General features: G+C 48.0%; 1 protein-coding gene and 1 long non-coding RNA gene across 9 annotated transcripts in view; one reads left to right on the top strand and one right to left on the bottom strand.

Moving 5' to 3' along the window:
• Positions 1-18260, top strand: part of LOC116657815 — a 44935-nt gene that overhangs the window by 11193 nt on the left and 15482 nt on the right. For both annotated transcript variants that reach the window (XR_004312942.1, XR_004312943.1), the window contains exon 2: positions 9196-9329. This is a non-coding gene — a long non-coding RNA (uncharacterized LOC116657815). The remainder of the gene's footprint in view (positions 1-9195; positions 9330-18260) is intronic.
• The window catches only part of HNF4A (hepatocyte nuclear factor 4 alpha), a 57239-nt gene continuing 53776 nt past the window's right edge, over positions 14798-18260 (bottom strand). For 5 of the 7 annotated variants that reach the window (XM_032461210.1, XM_032461211.1, XM_014566701.2 and 2 more), the window contains one exon: positions 14798-18092. In XM_032461210.1, the coding sequence (XP_032317101.1) occupies positions 17950-18092 (143 nt within the window). In that variant the 3' untranslated portion in view covers positions 14798-17949. The remainder of the gene's footprint in view (positions 18093-18260) is intronic. The other 2 variants (XM_006193503.3, XM_006193504.3) reach the window with 2 other exon arrangements.

Genomic DNA, 18260 nt, shown 5'->3' with positions numbered 1-18260 from the left:
AAAGGCTGGGCCCGCAGAGCCATAAATTCCTGCTATCATTAGACCTATCTCTACAGCTCAGGCTGTTTGCCAGGAACCCTACAATTATTTTTATCACCTACAAGTCCTGTAATTATTTTTTATCACTTTTTTCTCACAGCAGCCTTACAAGCAGGGCTAGTTTTGGTTTCTTTCAGTTTGGAGTTGAGGGGAACCCAGGCCCCCAGAGGGTTTCAGGGAATTTCCTGGCTTTGCCGAAACTCTAGAGAGGATTTGGGGTTTGAACTCACAGCCTTTTGGGGGCCAAGCTGGGGCTTTGTGTGAGGCCAGAGGCTTGGGAGAACTGGGAGGTGGAAACTGGGAGCTGTCATCTGCTTCCTAGCTATGTGACCAGGGCGAGTCCCTGAACCTCCCTGGCCTCAGTTTCTTCATCAGTCAAATGAGGAAGTAATAGTAATACCCAGCTCATAAATTAGTACCTATAGGTGCTCAAACACTAGAGATTCTATTTAATCTTGAGTTGAGATTCTAAACCTGAGACCCTGGCCTACTGGAGGACTTGGGCAACTTCCTTGCACTCTCAGAGTCTCAGATTCCTCATCTATAAAAGGGCCATCATCTTGCCTGCCATACACCCTGGCTCTTGCATCTCCAGTCCCATCAGCCTGGCCTTCATTAGGTCCTCAAACTGCCAGCCATTCCCTCTGCTTGGTTAGAAATGAGCTCAACCCTCCTATCCCCAGCTTTGCCTGGTTAACTCTCCACTGTCACCCAAGATGTCCTTCCTCCTCTCCCTTTCTTCTTTTCTTTACTTATTCACTAAATATTTATTGAGCACCTACTATATGCCAGGACTGTGCTAAGTGGTAGATGAGACAGGCAAAGTCCCTGTCCTCATGAAGGGGAAATAGACAATAAACTAAAAAGAGACTCAAAACAAAACAAAAACCAAGGCAATTACAAACTGTATTAAACACTTCATAAAGGAGAATTAGAGCACCATAAGAGGAGGTCGCTGGGAAAGGTTGCTTTCCAGAAAGGCCTCTCCAAGGAGACACTTTTGTTTAAATTAAGAATTTATTTGAATATGCACATGGTGCAAAATTCAAGCAGTGCACAGTGTCACTGAGTCAAAAGTGCTTCTCCCTGCCGTCCTCCTGTGCCCGGCTTTGCTGTCCTCCCCCAGAGAGGCCCCCGTGTTGTGGGTTTCTTGGGAGTGGGTGACATTTGTGGTGACATCTGAATCACAAGAATCGGCAGCCATTTGAGGAGGTGGGTGAGGCAGAGTCCAGGCAGAGGGAATGGCAAGAGCAAAGGTCCTGAGGCTGGACCAGCATTACTGGAGAGAGAGGGGAGAGCAGAGGTGATCACGGCTGCCCCTTTGGTGCCTGCGGGCCGCAGGAGGGAATCTGGATGTTACTCTGTGTGGCCTGGGTATAACTTTTGAGTTGGGGTAGGGTTGAGGTGAGCGTCTTCAGATTTGTGTTTTACAAAAACACTCTGGGTAGAATGCATTTGGGGGCCTGAGTGGGACAGGGAGATCAGTGAGGTGGCGACTGTGGAGTTCGGGGTGGTAAAGATCTGGACCAGGATGGGGGCATGGAGGTGGTGAGAAGGGGTTGTTTGGGAGGTGAGGGGAGAACAGAGAGGGTCTCAGTGTAGGCTCTGATGATACCTTGCCACCCTCAGTAGTCCCGTCTTTGTGATGATTGGATTAGCTTTCACCCTTGTAACCTGGCACGGAGTGGGCGCTTGGGACATGTTTGCTGAAGAGATGACTAAAGGATGAAAGGCCCTTTGTAAATGGAGACACGCCCTTTGAGAAATGGCTGCAGCGCCTCCAGCCTGCCCTGCCCACCCCCCCTTGCAGGGACACTTCCCTCCCACCATCCCTGCCCCTGAATCACCCCCAAACCCACCCAGCCCTTTGGAGACTGCTTCTGATAGGCAGAACCTCAACCTGAAGGTTCTCATATCTTCTTAGCCGTGAAACCCTTTCCCCATGAAAGTCTGATATCTAAAAGGGATAGAAAGTTATTTTATAATTTCAAATACTGAAGAACTTGGGTAAAAGACATGAACAAAACAGACATGATTCTCAACACCTATATTATCATACAAAGAGATCATCAAGAAAAATGAGGCTGTTTTGTGAAACCCCACAATTTCAAACCAGGGCATCCCTGACAACTGCGTTCTTTTCGTTTATCCAACAAAGAGCTCTCAGATGTTTCCTGCAGGGAAGCCCAGCCTCCAAATCCAGTTATTTCAGCGTTTGGTTCCCTTTGTATCAAAACGCAGTCTGCTTCATCGGGAGAATTATTTCCAAATGGTGAAAGTCTGTGTGTGTGTGTGTATTTTTAAATTTTTATATAATTAAATACATAGAGCATACATTTTTTAAAATGTGCCAAACCTGAGCTCAATAATCATCATGAAGAGAAACACCACCATGTCCCTGGCACCCTGGTGAAGACAGGGACCCTGGCCAGCCCCTAGAAGCCCTCCTTGTGCCTCTTCCAGCCACTCACAACCCACCCCTCTCAAGGGTAGCCACAGTCTTGACTCCTAACACCCTAAATTATTTTGGTCTGTTGCTGAACTTTACAGAAATGGAATACAGGGTGTCTGTCTTATGTTTGTGGGATTTGTCCATATCTTTAATAGCTAAAGTTCATTCGTTCTCCTTGCTGTATAGAGTCCCATTGTATGAATATACCACAGTTTCAAATAGTGATTTTTTTTTTTTTAGCAGCTCATTGGTGGGTAGCAGACAGGGACTTGGTTTGGCTCACAGATCAATTTTGTTTCATACACCTACTATTTTTGTTCTGTTCTCACTGAAATAGTTGCTGTCCAAGATGGATGTCAGGCTTCTATTGGAAGAGCTGCCGTTGCTGGCCCCCACAATTTCAAGTGCCTGGAGTTGCATCCTAGCTGCCCCTTCTCAGCACGTGCATTCCATTCCCATTTTGCCACAGTCCCCACCACCCTCTGTTGTACTGCAACCCAGGCCCACCTGACTCGCCAGTATTGCCCATCTGTCCCTGTAAACATTTGAGTCTTCAACTCCAGCTTTAATTCAGCAGAGGAGGTCCCCAAATGTTTTATTCTCAGGTCTACACAACAACAGGTAGATCTGGCAGCCCAAGTTAGAATATACATTGTCCACTGGATTAAACTTTGGAATGCTTATCTGAATGCTCAAAAAATTTATTATTATCATTATTACTAGTTCAGAAAATGCTTTTGAAATATATTTCCATTGTTGTTGTTATTATTACCATTTCAAAAGAGCTTTTAAAGTATACAGTTGCCCCTTGAACAACATAGATTTGAACTGCAAGAACTCACTTATATGCAGATTTTTTTCAGTAGTAAATACTGCAGTACTGCACTATCTGTGTTTGGTTGAATCCAGGGATGTGGAACTGTGGATACTGGAGAAACTGTGGCTATTGAGGAACCACTTATAAGGAGGGCTGACTGTAAGTTATACACAGATTTTGTATTGTGGTGCTTTGGTGCCCACAACCCCCACTTTGTTCAGTGTCAACTGTATTCCAATGTGTAGTAGAAGTCAGAGTTAAATATGGGTGTGCTGGACCCAGAAGACTTGGAATCAAATACTGGTTTTATTACTCAGGAGCTGTGTGACCCCAGGTGATTATGGTACCTCTCTGTGCTGCTGTATAAAGTGGGATACTAATATTTATCTTGTTATGAAGGTGAAGTGAGCTAATACTTGTAAAGTCATGGGAAAAGCCCCTGGCACGTAATAAATATTTAGCATAGTTAGATATTTATTATTTTTTAAATTCTGTGAGCAGGCTGACCATCTGACCTGCTAGGGTAACCAGCTATTTGCCTTTGCCCAAGACTGAGTGGGTTTTCAGGACACAGGACTTTCATGGATAAAACTAGAATAGTCCTGCACAAAATAGGAACTGGTCACCCTCCATCTGCCTGACAGTTATTCCTTCACTGTAACTTAACAGACTGGGTGTTTTACTTTTATTAAGTTATAATTTGATTTTGAGAATAGTATTTGAATCACATGTTGTGGAACCCCTAAAGTATCCCTTATGATATAGTTCCGGCAGAGCACTGATCTTGCCTACATTTTGCCCAGTTTGCAGATTGGGAAATTGAGGCCTAGGGGTGCAAAGCAGCCCCTGTTGGTGGCAGAGCTGTTCCCCAACCCCCACCTTGTTGCTTCCCCTCCATCGCTTCCTCCAGGTAGCTGATGGATGCTGTTTCTTTTGTGCTAACCAGGTATTGTAACACGTGAAGTGCTTTCCATTAATTTTATTCTCACAATAATCCTAGGAAGTGAGTTTTACTATGATACTCATTTGAGAGATGAGACACCTTCTTCTTGCCTTCTGTCCTGCCTGGGCAAAGACTGGATCTTTCCATCACTCTGCCATTAAGAGGAAGCCAACAGCAAATGTGTAAAGGACTAGATCACACCACAGTGCAGAGAGCGCAGCAAGTGTCCAGAACCCACAGCTGTGAACTGCCAGGGTCCAGGTAGGGAGCAGTTGGCATCTCAGATGTTTAAATCAGGGTTTCTCCATCTCAGCACCATTCACATTTGGGGCTGAATAATTCTGTGTTGGGGGAGGCTGCCTTGTGCATTGTAGGATGTCTGTCAGCATCCCCAGCCTCCACCCACTAGATGCCAGTAGCACTCCCGCACCAGTCATGACAACTAAAACTGTCTTCAAACATTGCCAGACGTCCCCGGTGAAGCAAGATCACTCCAGGTTGAGAACCATTGGCTTAACTGAAGCAAATTTAATGAAGGGAGTATTTACAGAGGTTTGGGCAGGCTAAGGGAATCTTCAAGGAATAGTGAGGCACCTGGGGATTAGAAGTGTGAGGGGCTGTTATCACCCCCAGGCCTGAAGGGGTGAGAGAGGGAACAGTGTTACTGCTCCCAGAAATAACCAGAACCATGCAAGTGAGGCCATAGAGAAATATAACCTCTGCCAAGACTAAGGCAAGACAGGAAGGGGTGGGTGGCATAAACACCCCCACTTCTCCCTCATCCTGCCCTTAAATCTCCTCTTGACTCCTACTTTTGGCGGAATCCATGAGAAGGCAGGAGGCATGGGTGTCTCCTGGCGCATAGAACAGGGCAGATGAGGGTGTGGAGGTGGTGGATAAATGAAGAGTAACCATCCCGGGGGGCAACAACAGACCCCAGACACTGGACTTGTAACTTGCATAGGGGTTTTCCAGCTTGAGCAAACTGGGAAAGGGTACATCAGCCAGAGGGAACAGCGTGTACAAAGGCATGGAGTTACAAAAGAGTCTGGCTCACTGAATTGTTTGTTTAATCATGATTGTTTATTTGATTGATTAACTTTGATCTGTGTGCATGGGGTGAAAATAAAACATCCAAAAGGTACAAAAGGGCATAAAATGAAAAGTAGGTCTTCCTCCCATCCTTGACCCCAGCTCGCCTCCCGGAGGTCACCTTTCTCTCCAGCCTCCTCTCACTTCTAGAAATAGTCAGTGCAAGTGCTGCTGGCCGGTAGTCTATATGATATGTGTCAAACTTCTCGTTTGACTTAATTTCACTGATGTTTGTGAAACCGCTATTGTGTGCAGAGAGATGGACTGAGAGCTCTGGCCAATCCTTGGACTCTCAGCCCAGTCCTTCAATAAACACTGGGTAGTTTTAGGCACACCACTCTCAGCTTCCCATTTCCTCCTCCAAGAAAGGAGTGAGTCTCCCAGGGTCCTGCCAGCTCTGTGGGGTTTGCCCACAGTTGTGTTGTTCAGCTGATGTTTTGTGGATTAAACACAGTTAAAGCTGAACCACTGGCAAGAAGCAGATTGTAACATAGGAGCATGCATAAGCCTTGGGTCTGTCTCTAGAGACCACATATTGTTGTTTTGGGGAGATGCATCAGGTTTCTGTCTCCAAAGACCTGTTCTCATCTGAGCCAACAGTTGTCTAGGAAGGGAACGCCTATAGAGTAAGTTTGAGACTGGGCCGGGGTTGGGAGCAAGTTGGGTTCAACAACCTGGGTGGCACTTGACCTGGCTTTGACCTGCCAAAGGAAGGCCAGATCCCACCTGGCTACACCCAGCTGGTGTCTGTAGCCCTTGGCGGGGAGTTTGAGACCAGAAGGAGGAGCTGGGAAGGCCATCAGGCTACAGATAAGGGGGGCCTGATGGCCAACTGGTAAATCTGCTGGTGCCTGGAAGCAAACGACCAAATTTGGGCATCGAGTGCCCAGTTAGAAGCCCAGAAGCCAGAGCAACCCAGGTCACCAGGAGCCGATAAGAACAAGGTTGTTCCTTACCTCTGCTCTTCCATTCTGATCTCTCTTGTCTGAAGACCCAGTTCTTTCCTGATAACACCTGTATGTCCAGCACTCGGGCAACAATGCCTACCACGGATGGATCACTCGCCTTGTTTTAGGTGCTGATCACAGACCAGTTATCGCTTCCTGGCCACTCTGCAAGGAAGATGTCAATGATTCCCACTTTGCAAATAAGGGAAATGGGCTCAGAAAAGGAAGGATGCAGGGCAGTGTGAATTCGGGGGTTGTAAACGTATAGTGATATCAACAGGCATTTTGTGTGGAAGAATTATGGGGGTTTGAGCACAGAATCAGAGAATCCTAGAATCATGAAGTCCAGAGGTCGTGGATTCACAGGTTACCAGTACGGTCCGCACCCCCACCCCTATCTGTTCATCACACCGTGGGTGAAACATCGCTTTCGGCCCGTCTCCTATCCACTCAGGCCTCCTCTTCTCTCACCTGGGGTCTTGGTCCAGCCTCCTCCCTGGGCTCTCCTCCTTCCAAACCTGCAAGCAGCAGCCAGAGGCATTTTTCTAAACTCTTAAGCAGACTGTTGCACTCTTCCTCTTAAAACACTTCACTGGCTCCCCTTTGCCCTGAGGATAAAGTTCAAACTCCTTGACATGGTTTACTAGGTCCTCTGTCATCTAGCCATAGTCTCTTGCCACTCTGCCCCGTCTCCAGCACCCTCCACCCCCAACTCTACTCCAACTCATATGGACCTCGGTCTCATTCACCAGATATGCCATGCACTCTCTGTCTCTTCCTAACCCCTGGACCTTGCTGTTTCCGCCACTTGGAATGCAGTATACACCAGCACCCCCTTCCTCTGGTTGGAATACTCTCTCTTCCTGTCTTCTTTGGGAAGCCATTTCTGCTCACACCCCTCCCGAGGAGGCTGGGTTGGTGTCTCCTTCCCCACCTCCCACCCACAGTCCCTGTGCCTACCTGCGTGACAACTCACTACGGGTCATATATGCCCATGTGCTTGCCTGTGTCCTCATCAGCTCGTGGGCCCCAGGGGGACAAAAACAGGGGTCATCTTTTCTCTACTGAACCCCTAGCTCCCAACATTGTGCCTGGAAAAGAAGAGTTTCTGAACAAAGACATATATTGATAAATGAATCATAATATGTCAGAATCACAGAATCAAAATCTTAGAATCATGAACTTGGTGAAACAGAAACCTAAAATCTCAGAATCATAAAATCGTAAACTTAAAGAGTATTAGAAACAGAGAAACTGAGAATCCCAGAAGCTTGGGATCTCAGGGTTGAAAGAATTCCTTGTTCAAGGACTGTTAGTGGATTAGAAAAGTCTCAATTGTGCACTTCCATAATATTGAATTTATGTTTTTACATATATTTATATAATATTACATTTATGTCTTTAAAATAGTTATTTCTGTAATATTTATTGAGCACCTAACTTACTTATTAACCAATATTTGTTGAGTACATACTGTATTCCAGACATTGTGCTGAGCAACTGCATTTTATCTACGGCTGTGTAAAAAATTATCCTAATTTAAAACAGCAAATATTTCTTATCTCACAATTTTTGTGTGGTAGGACTTTGGGAGTGGCTTAGCTGGATAGTCTGGCTCAGGGTCTCATGAGGTTGCAGTCAAAGTGTCATCCAGGGCCACAGTTACCAGAAAGCTTGACTGTGGCTGGGAGATCCACTTCCAGGGTGGCTCATTCACATGGCTGGCAGTTGGCAGGAGGCCTCAGCTCCTCTCCATACAGACCCCACCTCAAGGCTGCTTGAGTGTCGTTACAACATGCCTGCTGTCATCCTCAGAGCAAGTGATCCAAGATGGCAAAATGGAAGCCACAATGCCTTTTATAATCTATCCTTCAAAGCCACGCTCCTTAATTTCCACACTATCCTAGTGATCACACAGGGCAGCCCTGTTCAGTTTGGGAGAGGACTACACAACAGTGTGGATACCATGAAGTGGGGCCCATTGGGGACCATCTTGGAGGCTGGCTACCACAACAGTGTTCAACAAGATTGACAGGAGTCTAGAGTTGACTAGACTATACAAAAAAATGACTTCAGATAGTTGTAAGGACAATGAAGAAAATCAAACAAGACAGTAAGTTAGAGCAGGGGTCAACAAACTATGGTCATTGGTCAAATCTGGCCTGCTGCCTGCTTTTGTAAATAAAGCTTTATTGAAACTCAGCCATGCCCATTCACTTACATACTGTTTACAGCTTTCACACTATAATGGTAGATTTAAGTAGTTACAACACAAACCATATAGCCTGCAAAGCCTCAGATATTTAGCTAAGTTGGTCAGGGAAGGCCACTCCAAGAGGCAACATCTGAGAAGAGACCTGAATGGTTAGAAGGAAGTAGTCATGAGAAGAGCTGGGAAGAGAGTGTTCCAGAAAAAGGGAACATCAGGGTAAAAGCTGTGAAGCTGTGTAATGAGAACAGCTTTGGCATGTTGAGGAACAGAGGGGAGGCCAAGGGGGCTGGAATGTTGGGACCAAGGGGCAGAGTAGTAGGAGAGGACCTTGGAGAAGTGGTCAGGAGCCACTTCATACAGGGTCTTGTGGCCCTGGTGAGGGGTTTGAATTTTGTTCTAGGGATGATGGGAAGTCATTGGAGGGTTTTAAGAGGGAGACATGGGCTCTGATGGGGATGGGAGAGATGCCTAGTATAGTTTGGCCCCATCCTTTAAGTAGGGCAGCACCTCTGCTGCCCTTCTAAGGGCAGCTGTCCCAGAACTTCTTGGTCTTGACAAGACCCAGCTAAAGACCTTTGGTGTTACTGCCTGACTGCATGAGGACTCAGCAATCCCTCTGGCCAGAAAGTCCTTTCTTTTGACCCACCTGGGGTCCCTTGCTCTCTCATCTCAGCCTGCTTCTTTTGGATCTAGGAAATCTGTGAAGTCGGAGTGAGCATTCGATTTTGAGCCCTGGATTCCAGACTTTTCCGTGACACTGACTCACCCTTGACCTTGAAAGAATCAAGCAACTTTCTGGACCTCAGTTTCCTCATCTGGAAAGTAAGGTGAGCCTGATCTGCTCAGGACAAGACAAGTGATTAAAAGTGCAATTGTGCTGGACACATACGCTGCATTCCTAGGAAGAACCCAAAGGGCATGTGATGGCCCAGGGTGGGGTGGGCTTGGCCTGCCTGGGGTTGCTGACTTGGGTGATGGGTAATAGGGGCCGTTTGTCCAATGGGCAAAAGGCCTGCTTCAAACCCTCTCCTGCTTAAATTTTGAACAACAGGGAAGCTCACTGCCTCCAAGAGCCCCTTGCAATGGCAAACTGGAGTTGTTTGCCTCGGGGCAAGACCTTTGAGGGAGATGGGAAATCAGTGTCTATGTCCAAGTCAGCCTTGGGTATTAGAAAGAGCATAGGATCTGTTATCAGAGAGGTCCCTGGCCCTACCACTTATTTACCCTGTGCCCTCTGGGTCCTCAGTTTTCTCATCTATAAAATGGGTAGAATCTAACCTAAGATGCTTCAGTTGTAAGAGACACTAGCATTTTGTGTCCCATGAAGAAAGAAGACACACTAACAAATTGTGACATAATGCTTTCTTGTCACCTAGAATTTTTATTTTATATTCATTAAGGGGCTCTTAGACTTATTTAGACATTGATTTAAAAATCACACATCACCCGTGCACATAAATATAAAGGAAAATATAAGTGAAATAAATTAGTTAAGGAACTTCTAAAACTTCTTCCCAGTCAGCATCCAGCTCATCCAGCTAACTTTTCTACATGGACTCTCCCTTGTCTGTATGTTTTCACACAGTGTTGTCCTCTATACTGTTAAAAGATTTGATCATGCACCATTTCTTGAGAGAATGCTCCACCGCGGTCTCCAGGACTTTCTCCCAACCTGCTTACTCAGATTCTGCAGGTTTGACCCAGTGCTCTTTCCTCTTATCAGAAGTTGTCAACGGAAGGTTTCCAGGAAACAACCAGGACTCGCGCCCCTCCCTCAGATGGTCTCTAAATCGTTTGTGAGGAAATGCAGAAGGGGTGCAGCTGTCCAGTCAGGCCCCTGGAAATAATGACCAGAGCCAAGCCAGGTGTGACCACCCCCAGTTTAACCAACAGTGACTGTAGGATGCCATTGATTTAAAGATACATCCTAACATCAGAGATCTAATGTGAAAAAGGATGCATTGTAGAATTTTAAAACTGTCACAATCACTGCTGCCGCTTAGGGTTTATGCAAGGATGGAGTGTGGGAAGCCTGGGGCGGGTTCCGCAGGGGCCACCCCCTCGGCGTTGCTCAACTGTCCCCTGACTCTCGTGGCCGCGGGCATCGCCCTCATGGGGCTGCTCTGGTTTATGGCAACAATCGCCACCGCTGCCAGACATGATCTCAAAGCCATAAAGCTTTTTACAGTTTCACTCTCCCCAAGATAAGCCCGGGGAGCCCTGCTCAAGGCCGGGGAGCAATTTCAGAGCCACAGGGGGAGGGGCAGGCATTGCACAAGTCGGGAAATGGAACAGGTTTTATGGCCCCGATGTCCCTAAAAAGACCACATTCTCATAGCCTCAGTTTGAACCTGCTGCGACACCTCAGCACCTGGAGCTCAGTAATATTCATTCATTCATTCATTCAACAAACAGGCAATAGCGTTCAGGGCACACTGCTCCAAAGGTCTGTGTGGACCCTAGGCAAGTCACTTCCTCTCATCTGTAAAACAAGGACAGTTCATTTAACCTGCCTCCCAGCTCACTGAGCTGGTTATGTAAGACAAGGAGCGTGGCAGCACCCTTGACACATAGTAGGCCCGCAACCAACGCTGCCTGACTCCCTTTTCCTCACGATCGATACCCTTCTCACCTCTTCTTGGTTCCTCTCCCTCTTTCCAACCCAGATGGTGGAGTGACCCAGAGTGAAGTCCTCCCCTACATCTCTCTGTTGCCTACACTCCCTCTTTAAATGAGCACAAGCAACTATTTGGCTTTTTTTTTTTAATTAAGGTATAATTTCCATATTTTGAAACTCACCTTTTTTAATGTATGGTTCTGCAAGTTCAACAAATGTATATGGTAATGTAAGCACCACCACAGTCAAGATACAGACCATTCCCATCACCCCAAGCCCCCTCCTCGATGTCCCCGACCCCAGCCCTAGCCCCTGGCAACCACAGCATCTGCCCCTAGAATTTTGCCCTTTCTGGAATATCTTACAGGTGGAGTTGTATCGTATGTAGCTTTCGGGGTCTGACCTTCTGCACTCAGAATGATGATGCATTTGAGATCCAGCTTGCTTGATCAGTAGTTCACTGCTTTTTCTTGCTGAGCAATATTCTCATTTGGCTTTTAGATCACATCTATATTTGTGACTTGGACTTTTTCTCTCTAGCTGAACTTTTCCCTGAACTCTAGGCTTGTGTATCCAAAGATTCCTTGGATGCTTAACTGGCACCTCAAGCAAAACATCCCCAACAGAACTCTGCTTCCTAACCCAAATCTACAGCTCCTCCAAATCTACAGCTGTTCTAGTCTTCCTCATTTCAGTAGTCAGCACCATCAGCTCCAGGGTTACTCCTCTTCTTCCCTTCACACATTTAATCCATCAGCAAGGTCGTGGCATTGCGACTTCCAAAACATCCCAATCTGATCTCCTTTCCCCACCACCACCACCTGTGTTGGTTTTCGATGCTGTGTAACAAAGTACCCCAAACTTAGTGGCCTTAAAACAACACCCATTTGATATTTCATAGTGTTTGGTCAGATGGTCGGGCATGGCGTGATGGGGGTGTCTGCCCAGGGTTTTACACAGCTGAAGTCAAAGGCTGTGTTTCTACCTGAAGGATCTGAAAAGATCCACTTCTAAGCTCATTCAGGTTGTTGCCTGAATTCCATTCCTCATGGGTGTCAGATTGAGGTCCCCTTTTTCCAGCTGGCTGTCAGCTGGGGTCACTCTCAGCTTCTAGAGACTGCTCACATTCCTCGCCATGTGGCCCCCTCCATCTTCAGAGCCAGCCATGGAGGATCTCCTTCATGTCGAATCCTTCTCCTGCTTCTAATCTGATTTGCCAGGAAGAGCCCAGCCCCACCTCTGAGGATTCGCCTGATTAGGGGAGGCCCACCGTAGTAATCTCTGTATCACAAAGTCATCTGGTTTGGGGCCTTCATTACGTCTGCAGAATCCCTTCACAACAGCACCTAGAACTTTCCCTGGGCAGTCCTATCTGGCTCCACCTGAAGAATGTTGTTTTCTTTTTGCTCCAGTTTTGCAATCACCTCTTATTTATGGCAAGTGATACTGGTTTTCCATTTACGTCAGTGATCAGTGTAAAAAGAATGTTTATGAATTGATTTAAAGAAAAATAGTAGGTAAGGGAAGATACAGTGGTACTGGGTATGGAGAGGATTGGGTGGCATGTATGATTGCAGGCTGGGAAACTCTGGTCTCCATCCTCCCTCCCGTCCACGGGCTGTGCTTGCTGCTGTCTGCCCTGCCTTGCTACTTGGTCTCTCTCCTCAACCATAAATGTACTTCTGTCTCTTCTCCGTCTCACTGTTGCCTCTGAATCCTTCTCCAGCAAGTGAGATTTTCCCAGACTGCAGTCAACCCTGCCTCAAACTAACATCGCCCCAGCTGTCACTCTCACTCCTTTGGCTCTTAGTATTTAACTACTTGTTTCTTTTCCCTCTACAAGTGAAAACTGTAAACTCTAACAGGGAGGCACCTTGTAGTATTGCTTCTCCACCACCCCCGGGATGCTCTGGCACAGGGCTTTACCCACTGACATTTGTCAAATGATGAACTTCCCACGTTTCACACTACTTCTGTGCTCACCACATAGTGACTGAGTCATCAGCGTCCTCCCTGTCCCATCATGGTGGCTGCTGGAGTAAATGGGTGTTTGAATGTCAGCTGTTGCATCAGCTGTGAACCTTGGACAAGTCCCTTCCTTGTTTGTAAAACAGGAGAAGAATACTTGACTCAGAAAGTTGTGGGGAGTAAATCATGTCCAGCAATGTTTGGCAGAGAGGAAAAGGTCAATAAATATAGTCCTTTGGGATAGGATTTGGTTTTAGCTCCACCATCATCAAACAGCTGCATGAGATCCTGTGATTCAGGTCTCTTAGATCACGTCTTAGAATTTACATATGACACATTGATTCGAGAAATCTAGATCAAAGGTGATCTGGGTTCCACAAAAGAGGAAGTAGGGCGAGCCCACCAGTTTGGGATGATAGGTCATTCACACTGCATGGAACTTCCTTTGGAACCTCACACAACCTGTCACCCAGAGTCCCTCCCACTTCTCCTTCCTGTTTATTGAGCAGTGGGGCTCCCAATAGGATAAAGGGATAAAAACATCTAGTATCACGGCTAGGGAAGCAACCTTTGTAGGGCAGGGGAGGAGAATTCCCAATTCTCAGTGAGACCACATGGGTTGGTAGAAGAAGCATGGGTTCAAGTCCCAGCTCATCTGCTCACTAGCTTTGTGCCTTGAACAAGTTCCTTCACCTCTCTGAACCTCAGTCAATTTCATCATGTCTAAAATGGGGATAATGGGATTTGCTCTTTGTCATCCAAGCTGATATTGTTTTGCAACTAAGATGGAAAGCACACTTGCGCCTCTGGCCACCCACGCGGAGATTTGAGATTAACTGGGGCAAAGAGCTGATGAGGTGGAGGAGCCAAGGCCAGAGGAATTTATGGCAGCCCCAGGTTTATGGTTTTGATATGGATTTATTAAGCACACTCGAAGACTGCAATAGCCTCCTGGGGCCCCCACCCCCACGTCCACACCGACCGCGGCATGCACAAGGCCTCCGTTGTGACATTATGGAAAACTTCCTGGTGCTTGTGAGTGGAGGGAAGGCGCAGGGGTTGGTGGAAGGGACCTGGGGATCAGGCAGACAGCAAATGGGGGCTTTTGAGGCTGGAGAATTTAATGGTGAGCTTCTCACTAGAAAGGGGCTGGGTGAAGAGTCCAAACTCACGGGTCACCGCCCACCCACTGCCCAGCGGTGGGCACGTTGCGCTCCTCAGATACACGGCAGCTCTCCTAGCTTCTACCATCTCGTTCAGTCCAATCCCGACAACACGCCCGGAGGGCAGGATCATTTCAGTTTTACAGATGAGGCTCAGAGAGGTGGAGTGACCTGAAGGGTCAACAAGATGTGCAACTTCCAGGCCAGAACTGTTGTCCCCTCCCTTTGGGAAGCAGAAGGGGCCACTCTGCTTATCTTTTCCGTCACCTCCTCTCTTATCCCTCCCCTTACTCTCTCTACGTACCGAGTAATTGGAATCAAGAGGCCAGACTTCGATTCCCACCTCTTAAGGAAAATCGCTTCCCCTGAGCTTCAGTTTCCTCATTTGTAAAGTGGGAGGTAATAATGTCTACCCTGCTTACCTTGATGTGAAGATTAACAAGTACTAACAGATATGAAAGCATTTTGCATACCGTAAAGAACTAACCGGCTGTTCTCATTCTTATTTCTAACACCTGAAAGGAGGAAAAGACACCCATCCAAGGACTTAGAAAACATATGCGCCATTTATTTTGTTTTATAAACTTTTGTTAAAACACACAAGAGTAAGAAATGGTTTTTGCTTCTTTGCCCTCTTGGGCGGCAGTGACGGGGGCTAAGGGGCCCACACAGGACCTGATGGCATTCACACCCATGGGAAGATGCTGAGCAGCCTGGTGGGACACAGACCACTTCCAGGATTGCTTGGTGTGAATTTCAAAATTCATCACAATCAGGGCGGATCACAGAGTGATTTGGCGAAAGTACTTGGCTTCGTCATCACAAGAAATCGAGGAGCGTCCATTTCCGACGCTCTGCTCCCCTTTGTCCACTCCTGGGAAAGCCATATGGATTCTGGAAGCTACTGAGAGCTGCCTAGAGAAGGGGTTGTCCCAGTGGAGGAATTATAAGGTCTGTGCATGCCCTCCCAACTCTTTTAGTTTGTCAGATTTTATGTTTCAGGACCACAACTCAGGTAGCTAAAAAAAAAAAAAAAAAAAAAAAGATTTTCCAATGCAGTGTTGTGTCCTCAGTTTAGAACCAGACAAGTAAATACTCTTTGTTTTGTGTTTCCTGCATTGCAATAAAATTACTTAGGTGGAATGGATTTCTCCTCCAGGGCGATTGACTTGGGGCCGAGGACTGACCTGGCCCAGAAGCTTGCTACCGTTAGTCACTGCTACCCCACCCACCCTATGGGAAATTTTTATCTCAGCTTTGCTCCCATGACAGACAGAGGCCTGGGCAATAAGGGGAGCAGGGAGCGGGGTGGAGGGAGGAGCAAAGAGTGGGAATGACAATGACCAGAATGATTCCAGCTTCCCTACCTTGCCCCAGACCAGTCGGAGCACCCAGGCTGGGATTTCTGGGGAAGCACCTCAGGAGTGAGAGGTGGCTGAGGGAGGCTGGAGCACTCTGAGCAGACTTCTCCTGGGACTGGGGACTTGGCTTGATGGAGTGGGAGAACCCAATCCTGACAGCACTGGAGATGTAGGGATTGTTCTTAGACATATGCCAACACCTTTCATGCCTCTTTCGCAAAAAGGAATAATCACTAATGATGGAATTTGGAGGCATTGGGGTGCTACCCCCATCCACTCAGAAGGGTCAGCCCTGAGTGGGTGGTAGGCAGCCAGTCTAACTGTTCACTGCTACCTAAGCACAGCTCCGGTCCAGGACTCATCTCTTTAATTCCCACTGGCCACCGGCGTTTTCTAGAATTTACCTAAAGTGTCCAAAATTCTGCATGGATGAGGTTCAGGCTGTTCCCTCCTGGGGTTTAATGGTTCCAGAATGTACCCTGAGTGACGCTCCCAGAGCAGGTCTCAAACCCAGGCCTTCTATTGTCTTCCCTACCCCAACCCAAACCATCCTACCTCCAGAATGCCAGGTCACATTTGTCCATCTCCCAATGGACCACTGAATGCCCCTTCCCCAGACTTGGGGAGTAAAGAGAGAAGAGGGGTCCAGGAGTCATGAATTCTCCTTGTTTAACAGCAAACAGGATTCTGGACCCTAACTGGACTTTAGTGCAGCCTCAGGCAATCTTAGTCCTGGGTGTGGGCAGGGCTCCTGGGAAGAATGAGTCTTTGGCTTCTGAGGCTGGTGAAGGGGGCAGGAAGTCCCTCAACTCAATCACAGTGAGGACAGAAGGGCCTCTTCAGAGAAGACGTTCAGCCACCGAGGTTAAGAGCTCCTGATTCAGGCAGACCTGGAATCAAGTCCTGACTTGGTCACTTGCTAGCTGTGTGAGTTCCAGAAAAAGCACTTAACCTCTTGCATCTCAATTTCATCTCCAGTAAGGTCTCTGGGTAATAGGAACGATGACAGGACATCTCCTTAAGCATGTCAAGTGCCTTAAGACAGTGCCAGGAATGAGGAAAAGCTTGAGACAGGCCCCCTGGGATAATTCCTCCTTGGTATCACCCTGACCCGAGATTCACGCATCTGTCTTCTCCATCCCCAGCTTCATCTCTCTCACCTAGATGACATCATCAGGCACCACCTGATCTCCCCACTCCCTCCCAAACTTTCAACCTCTATAGGGCTGCTGTCTTCAGCTTCTGAAAGCTCAGCTCACTGCACATCCCTTCCCAGCTACTCACAGCCAAAGGACCCAAGTCACATTGCCTCAGTCTGGCATTCCAGGCCCCCAGGCTGTCCAGCATGCCCCTTTTGATACAGACAGCCCCATCTTTCATTGCCTCCCTCCATGCCCTCCTTCTGACCTCCAGGCCTTGCCCAGGATGTTTGCTCTCCCTTGGAACATCCTACCTCACGTGCTCCAGCAGCTGGCAGCCAGCCCTTCCTTAAAGGCCTGCTGCATAGTCTGCCCCTTTTTGGATGCTCTCTCTGACCACTCAGCCCTCCCTCCAGGTCCCGGTTGCACCTGTCCACCCTGGATTGTTCTCCCATGGTTGGCAGCCTGTAGGGAGCATCACTCTGACTCGGGGGATCCACCCAAGTCCCTGAAGAAGGAAAGAGCCTTGGGTTAGAGGCCAAACAGCATCTTCCTTCTCAATAGTCTCCTACACTGCACGAAGCCCCAGTCAGTGCTTTTAAAGTGTTCCCGGGATGACTGGGGGAGTGGCTAGCGAGTCTTCCTCAGCCTTTGGAGAGGTGGCTTTGGAGAAGTTAGGATGGCTGAGGCAGGTGACAGTGGCAAGTAGAGAAGAGCACTGGTGGTTGGGGCAGCAGAACAGGGATGGATGGCTAAGGTGCCACCCTCTGACCCAGTTTAGATGGGCTCTGTGTCTGACACTATGGCAGGACTAGGGGTGAAGGACCAGTCTGAGTGGGGAAGGAGCCATGTTTAAGCAAAGTCCTGTGTTGTCTCCAGGCAGCAGTCCTTTGGGTGTGAAGAAGTTGGGGTGAAGGATGAGGGGAAGGCGGTGGCTTCGGCAAGAGAACAGTTGTCCAAGGCAGCAGAGGATTTTCCAGCTAGGGTCTCCCCGAGTCACAGCCCTGTCATCCAGAGCAGGTGGAGAAAGGTGGCCATGGGACATGACCCACAGCCCAAGTTCCAGCGCCCTCACCCTTTCCGTTACTGCTCTGGGACTGGCCCTGTTGTCACAGCTCTCTTTACGGTGACCAAATGGCCATCAGGGGCTCTCTGAGGGGGCTGGGGGGCCAGCAGAGCCCCTGCCCCCCAGTGACTTGCTAGATGACTTCCTGCTTGGTGATGGCCGGCTGTGGGATTGCGGAGGGGGGCTTGACGATTGTGGCGATGGCCCCTGGCAGGAGCTTGTAGGGCTCAGACCCCGAGCCACCTGGCGGCGAGGGCTGTGGAGTCTCAGGGGTGGCTGGAGGGATAGAGAGACAGAAGGGGGCTGCTCAGAATTCCAGCCCTCTAGGGAGTAAACGAAGAGCCCTGGAAAAGTTCTTCCCCCTCTCCGAGACTTTGTTTCCCCTTCTATAGAATGAGAGAATTAGACTGGACAATCTCTGAGGTCTCCTACAGTTCAAACCTT

Source organism: Camelus ferus, chromosome 19 (assembly GCF_009834535.1).
Source record: "Camelus ferus isolate YT-003-E chromosome 19, BCGSAC_Cfer_1.0, whole genome shotgun sequence".
Taxonomy (NCBI): Eukaryota; Metazoa; Chordata; class Mammalia; order Artiodactyla; family Camelidae; genus Camelus; species Camelus ferus.
Note: the sequence above shows the minus strand (reverse complement) of the source record. Positions and strands in the feature narration are given on the sequence as shown.